The sequence below is a fragment of the Aplysia californica genome, unplaced genomic scaffold, assembly GCF_000002075.1.
Source record: "Aplysia californica isolate F4 #8 unplaced genomic scaffold, AplCal3.0 scaffold00006, whole genome shotgun sequence".
Classification (NCBI taxonomy): domain Eukaryota; kingdom Metazoa; phylum Mollusca; class Gastropoda; order Aplysiida; family Aplysiidae; genus Aplysia; species Aplysia californica.
Window position 1 is genome coordinate 538,541 of NW_004797276.1, and position 7,403 is coordinate 545,943.

Here is a 7,403-nt window from a genome sequence, read left to right on the forward strand (position 1 = left end):
TTATTATTATTATTATTAGAATTCACGAAGAGTTAAATTGTGAATACGCTATATTATGATTAAAAGTGGAGTAAGCTAAGGTGCTGGTATGTTCTCGGACTCGTTGAAATTATCGTCGGCTAGATACAAGCTATATCAGACGAAATCCAAAAGTTTTGTCTGTTTTTTAATTGCAGTTTTTTTTTTAATAACGTGTTATCGGTTGCATATATATTATTATGTGTTCAATTAATATTTTGACGGGATTCAATTGTACATACCGTATTTTAAAAAAGAGAAATAAGGCCTCCGTTATACTCATATGTAGGTAAGTCGACGTTATTCATAATAAGCCTATCAACTTCCTGATGAACCTGCCGGCAAAGCAGCACCCAATAGCCCAATCAAGCTCACCCACCAATGATGATCGCCAGATGCAAGGAAAGCCTTCGCGACCAAGAGGAGATAGACTCCCAAAAAAAGCATGGGGCACAGGGGGGAAAAGTTTGCTCCGAGGAGTGATCAGGTGTGTCTTGTGTCTGAAACCAGCTCCTCATGGAGACAATTAATAATAGCAGGAAAACCCTGGGGTGGACGCTGGAAAGGAGAAATGAGCAGCTGTGGACATGTGCTGCCTGCTATGATTCTAGCTCTGGGTCCAAGTAATCCGAGTAATCCAAGTAAGCCTATCATTTTAATAAGAAAAAAAAATTAATAATTCAAGTTTGCTTTCTAGGCTTAGAACCTGTGACAGCTTGCCACTAATGATATAAACCTACGGAAAACAACTGTTTAAAAAGATAAACTAAATATAGAAGAAAACTCAGGTCTCAAAGTGAATGGAAAAAATACCAATTACGTCAGATGGGCTCGAAGAGGCCTAACTGATGACACCGTTTAAATTGCAGACTCAGAAACAAAGAATCTTCAATTATTGTTGTTTATGGACACTGCTGTTAAGGAGAGTGGACGAAAAGTGAGAGCAAGGATAGTGGAAATCGCGTGGCACAATGATTGCGCTAGCCTAGTAGAAGCCAGTATGTTAAAAAAGGCGATCAAAGAAGTCGCCACCGTACAAGGCATGCTGTTATCCGCGAGAGCACGACTTTAACCACTTACTGCCAGAGAAGGAGCATACATCGTGTTTAACAAGGCAGTGAACGAGTTAACCACGGCCTATACGTTCTCTGACCGTCTAGACCACGGCGCATCATAATTCATATCTGGCCGGTGAGCTTGGCCCGGCGGGCCTAGGGCGGATCGAATGATTTACGACTGATCTTCTGATACGCATGAACGATCAGTTTATATATATATGGGCTTTAATTCCACACCACAGTCGCTTGCAGTAAACAAAGATCGTGAATAGAGAATCTTTGGTATAAGTTTATTATTCTAACATTATTATTTTAGCTAGCTGTCCTTTTTTTTTTTAAATGTCTGATCCAACGATTTTAGATCTCCCTGGCTTGACTAATTTTTGACAGTTATAAGTTATAAAGACAATTTTCTGAAATTCAGGTGCAATCACTTTTTGATGTTAAAAGACATTATTAGCACGTCGCCCTTACGTAAGCTTTTAAGAGAAATTACACTGTATTGGAGCTACTCTCCTTCAAACCCGCGTACCAGTACATTTTTAATTGTACTTGTGTGTGTGTGTGTGTGTGTGTGTGTGTGTGTGTGTGTGTGTGTGTGTGTGTGTGTGTGTGTTTGAGCACGAAACGACAATGTGATAGACAGAAACCCCAACAATTATTCTACTGTGAATAATTTAGTTTTTAACAAATACTTATATCTATTTCACAGTGTTTCACTGTCCTGCATACGAGGATCACATTACAAGAGCTTCACAGCAACCGCCACGATGGACGACCGAGCTGTGGCGACAGAGCAATATGTAGAATTCACATGTGGAGCGGAGAATCTTTCTCCCTATTCCAACACCTCCAGCTACTCAGAGCCCCCTTCATATTACCACACAGACTATGAGTGGCAGCAGCAGCAACAACAGCAGTCCCACGCCCAACAAATCCAACACCAACAGCCAATGCTGGAGTCTGACAGACATTTTTACCCACTGTATGCAAGCGGCGGTGACGTGGCTTCTCATCCGTACCCCTACTCCCAGCACCCCAGTGCGGCTGACTACTATCAACAGACGAACGGCCTATGGGCACCTGGGGCCACTGATTCTATCACGGCTAGTCAAATGGCCACTTCCCATCGTTTCTTCTCCGGCATCGACGTGAGTCAGCAGTCGAGAAGTCACTCTTCTTCCACTGCAGCAAATGGACCTAACGGAAAGCCAAAGAGGAAGAGAGTCCAGTCTCATACTCAAAGGAAAGCAGCCAATGTCAGGGAACGCCGACGCATGTTCCATTTAAACGAGGCGTTTGACGAGCTGCGAAAGAGGTTGCCAGCCTTCAACTACGAGAAGCGACTTTCTCGCATCGAGACTCTGCGCCTGGCTATGACCTACATCTCCTTCATGAAAGAAGTGAGCGTGGGGCAGGACCCTAAATGTGTCAAGCTAAAACCACACGGCTCTGAACTGCCAGGTGACGCCTTAGGACATAGCCCCACCTCCAAGTTGTTACACGCCGCCTTCGGAAGTGGTGAGTCGGGGGACACACTGATGGAAGACGGGGACAGCGATTGCAGCAATGATGAACATAGTAACCACAGTGGGTGAATCTCTCTTTACCCTCTGTTTCCTCTGTACTGTGAACTGTGGACTTCAGAGTCTGACCACGGTTGGACTCACAGACAAATACGATGAACTATAATGACGTCACTGCTCTGAATGCCGCAAGACATATTATATTGTATGCCTAGTAATGCATCAAACTTCTAAAAAAATCTTTTAGAATTCTGGGACTAAAGAATGGTGATTGCTATAGCGAAAATGTTGACGCTAAGGACAAACATTATACTGATGCCAAATGCTTTCTGCGTCTGGCGATGCAGCTGATCAAAGTGCTGGCAAACCACGACAGACGACGAAAGACTAACAATACTGTCGTCTTGACTGCTTCGCCTTGGTTCTTTCAGTTACATAGAATGGTTCTTCAAATTCATGTCTGGCATTGTTTGAGTGCAAAGTGATTTTTGCCTGGAAATGTTCTCAGTTTCTAGAAAATCAGGTCAAATTCAAAGTGTCTAGTCAAACGTTTTCACATTCCTTTTCAAAGATAACTTATACATATCGTTTACTCTGTACTTGCTTGGCTTAATACTTTTTAATACACACTTTTCTTCGATCACTATATTTATACATGTGCTGAGTGAAAACGCTTAGTCTTACCCCAGTTTACGACATGAGTCTTCTGATACCTTTATTTTTGTCTTATACAAACATATGTCAGGTATTTTCACCTTGTGTTCAATCATTCCAATGCTCTCAAAGATTACTGTAACACATCCCTATAGTTGACAAAGCCAGTGAGTTCTCTCTTCCATGAGTATCGATTTCGTTCTGCATTTGCCAAGAGAGTTGCATTCTAAACGCAATAAGTTAAAAGAACGCCAACAACAGTGAAAAGAACTGCTGAAGCCACGAAAAGAGAACCTAAGTATTTAAAGTCCTATAAGTTGAAATTACTTTTACATTGGAAATAGGCAGAAAATGTCTTCATGAAACCTCGTTCGTTACAATGAACCATTCGCTGTCGTTACAAAGACCTGCTTTTTATAGATTAAAAATGACGGTTTTAGAGCGTTGCAAGGTGAAGGTCATAAATAGAACAGAAAGCTTTAGGAAAAGGGGTGGGAACAGGGTGGGTATAATCTGTCCATACATCAAAGAAAAAGCTCCGTCGACGGTAACCAAGCACATCTCTTTTTAATCACCCTCATTATCACCAGATTCGTATCAATATCGTAATTTTCCAGATTGTCCCAAGCTTAGCCCCAAATTTCAACCAATTACTCCCCCCCCCCCTTCCTTTTCACATCTATTTTCCCCACGATGATCTCATCGTCTCCACTTAATGAGTCATTGCCGTGTGTGATTACATGAAACTTACCGTCACTTCATCGCTAATGACGTTATAGAAAAAGCTGCCTCTTTATAACTCGTGTTCTGCATTTTTTTAAAAACCCAGTCTAGTAGTCACAGACATAATGCTTTAAAGGTGAGCAGAAAGTGCAGCACAAGGAAACGAAAGTAAGATTTAGGACGTGGCGCCTGCTGTAGTTTGAACTTGATCAAAGGGGGTAATCGCGATATACTGGTAAAAGCCACTGAAAGGCAGACCGCAGATTTTCAGATAGATTTGAAAATCCAGCATAAATACTGTATGAGGGAGAGCAAATTCGCTTTTCAGAGCTCCTGTAAAATGGCCGCTCGTCCGCTTTTGTTAGAGAAAGCGCCGTAAAGAAGGGAAGAGAAAAGAAGCTGTTGCCTGTCTGCCCTCATCGTTTTTTCTTCGTTTGAAGAGTGGCTTCTGTAATCCATCACACCTTTTGTGTGTCAGTGTAAATAACGTGCTCGTCCCGTCCCTCGTTAGATAATGTTCAAAGGTGTGCACAGATACAGTTAGTCTGAGGCGCAATGCTGTGAGCACAGACTATCTCGTTTCTTCAGAGCAAGGTTAGCTCACTCCCTTATCTTGAGTGTCTTTGATTTTTTTTCGTGTGTTTTTTTTTTGGACCACATAATCCAAACTCTCCGAGCAGCTCATCCCTCACCACTCCCTGTCGTCGAGCCATTCTGGAACCACTCCCTTCTCCCTAAGCCTTATCCCCCCACCCCCCCCCCACCCTCTCCCTAGCTTTTGGTTGACCCTGTCATCTCAGTGTCGATTTGTCTAGTGGTCGTTTTCAATTCCAGAATATGCTCAGAGTTTTTATTTGAGATTTAAAATTCGGGTATTCACCGGCGCCTCAAGGCAGGTGCTTTGTGCAGAAACTGAAGACAGGTGAAATGACGCGCGCGCGCGGGGGCGCGCAGTCGCACACACAGCCTGAACGTCCCTTCTCCGGGTAGGCAGATTTATTGAGGGCGGCAAAGCTCGAGTTACCTGCTGTGGTAGCACAGCCTTGACGTGCCGCGTTCGCCACAACCGAAGGGGGCGCGGTTCTTGTGAGGGCGGAAGGCGCAAGGACAACCGGGGCTAACTACGGTCACCCATGACGGGCCGCTTTTGTCCGTGCTCGCCCCAATACAGACAACTAGTTTTTGTTTGCTTTTTTCAATAACAAAGAAAACAATCCATCCCTCGCGCACAAGAGTAGAAAAAACACAATGGTACGCTTGATGTTACGTGCCTTTCCAAACAGTTCAGTCAATTCGTTACATCAGTGTCATGAGTTCTCGTTATAACGCACCCAATGACCCTACAGCGTCTTGCAGCCGCTTTAGTTTTTAGCATGATCTACCCTTCACTGCCCCCCCCTCACGATGGAGAAAATCCCGAAAGCCCAACTGATATTGATACACGATATCCGTCTTTAACACCTCTCCCCTCTCCCCACTCCTGCTCACCTTCCATCTTACTGCTCTTTTTCTACCAACCAACATTGCGCCCAAAATCGCACACTCAGTGATGGAAATTATAAAAATCCGAACTCCATTCCTATAAATTCAAAACGTAACTCTGTCCTATTTACAGGGGCCCAGAGGTGTGATTGGACAAGTAATTTTTGTGCTCATTCTGGATAAAAGTCTGTGACACTGTTCTCTGTCTCATGTTTACAAAAATGTATGCTCTACACACCGTAATTTAAGCAGACCATTAACACAGTTACCCATTGAGCTTATTTCCTCATTTTATATTAATTATGTACATGTTGTTCAATACTGCATAACTATATTTCAACTCATATAATATACTGGGAATTGACAATTGATTGTTTATTTTTGCTAATATCACTTTACATCAACCAAAACAGATCTCAGTCTGGCTTGCAGCTTATCTTACTTAAACCACTTCTTTTATTTTGACAGCGACAGAGACTGTAGAATGAAGCTAAAAATAGGATGACTTCATATGATTAACACTCTCAGCTACATATCATTATAGTATTATTCAAAGTAGAAGGCGGCCTAAACTTAGCAGCCTGAACTTCCCTGATGTTCTGACTTCATTGTAACCCCGCTCCCCCTTTCCTCTTTTCCTCCATCCCGAATTTTACCCAAAAGAATATTATTATATTATATGAAATTTATCGAAATCTGTAGTATATAATTTTTGTGAGGCTATAATAATTTGGACAATCTCAACAGTTTGACATACCCGACGAACACTTTACTCGTTAGATCTTTATGATATTGTGCACTCAGCTCGTTCTTGGTGCATTTTGCCCTCTCAAAAACATAAAAATTTCTTAGATTTGCCAAGGTTTGACAGGTAACGGTTATTCTAACATACTAGGAGAAATTTTTCAGTCGAAGAATACGACGGGTTGTGCCTTTGAATGCTGCACTGGCTCCATGACAACACGTTATCTCTGTTACTATTCGTATTCTTTACGCTTTTATTCTGAATTGGGTGACTCATACCCTTTTGTCTTCCATCTATTCATATCGATTTATAGTGTCTCCCCCTTCACCCCCCCCCCCCCAACCTGCAAACACAATGAACTCATACAAACAAACACATCCACAGTCATACTATTTTTTATGTACTAGTACAACACAGCAAGCATCAAATTAACACCCTTTGACATTCCCTCATTCCTGTTTTGTCATTTCCATGGTTCTCGTTCAAGATGAACTTGGCAACACCAATGGTGCCTTAAATTCAACTGCCTTATGATTATCATACTATTTTATGTACCATACCCATAATTACTGTTATACATGAGATCTTCCAACGCTAAAGAAATCCATTTAATAATTTGTTACCGCTCATGTTTATCTCACTCAGTCTAAACTATGGCTTTTGTGTTTAGACTTCTGATATATCTTTTTTTTCTTTTGTTATTGTTATGTAAATGTCACGATACCATTCCAAGTAATTGTTGTTGAACTTGGCAAGACGTCTCTTCCTGAAACCACACTGCTGCTTTACCCATGTTGGCATGGTACTGACTGCTGATGCTAGGGTACAGTACCTAACCTTGTGTTCATAACGTCTTTTACTGACCCATTTATCTGTCTGGTTTATTTATATTATTATTATGAATAGTTTTTTTGTCTTCCTTGAAATGTACACAGAACGGACTATACATGATGGTGTAAATGTGCGGCAACTAACGTGCCTTTGATGAGATAATAATAATATGTAAAATTATCGTCTTCAGCGCTACATTGTTGATGGCGAACACAAGCGTTGAGAGTCATGTGTAGTTGTTATGGTGTTGACTCCGTTAAAAAAAGGAGGGCAGCGCTGTTCAGCTGTTTATGCGTTTGTTATAATGTGTGTGTGTGTGTGTGTGTGTGTGTGTGTGTGTGTGTGTGTGTGTGTGTGTGTGTGTGT

At 41.9% G+C, this 7,403-nt stretch overlaps 1 protein-coding gene across 1 annotated transcript in view; it reads left to right on the plus strand.

Moving 5' to 3' along the window:
* The window catches only part of LOC101848854 (twist-related protein), a 9,805-nt gene extending 3,249 nt beyond the window's left edge, over positions 1 to 6,556 (plus strand). The window contains exon 2 of the mRNA XM_005089407.1: positions 1,789 to 6,556. Within this exon, the coding sequence (XP_005089464.1) occupies positions 1,847 to 2,674 (828 nt within the window). The 5' untranslated portion in view covers positions 1,789 to 1,846 and the 3' untranslated portion in view covers positions 2,675 to 6,556. The remainder of the gene's footprint in view (positions 1 to 1,788) is intronic.
* Positions 6,557 to 7,403: the final 847 nt, after the last annotated feature.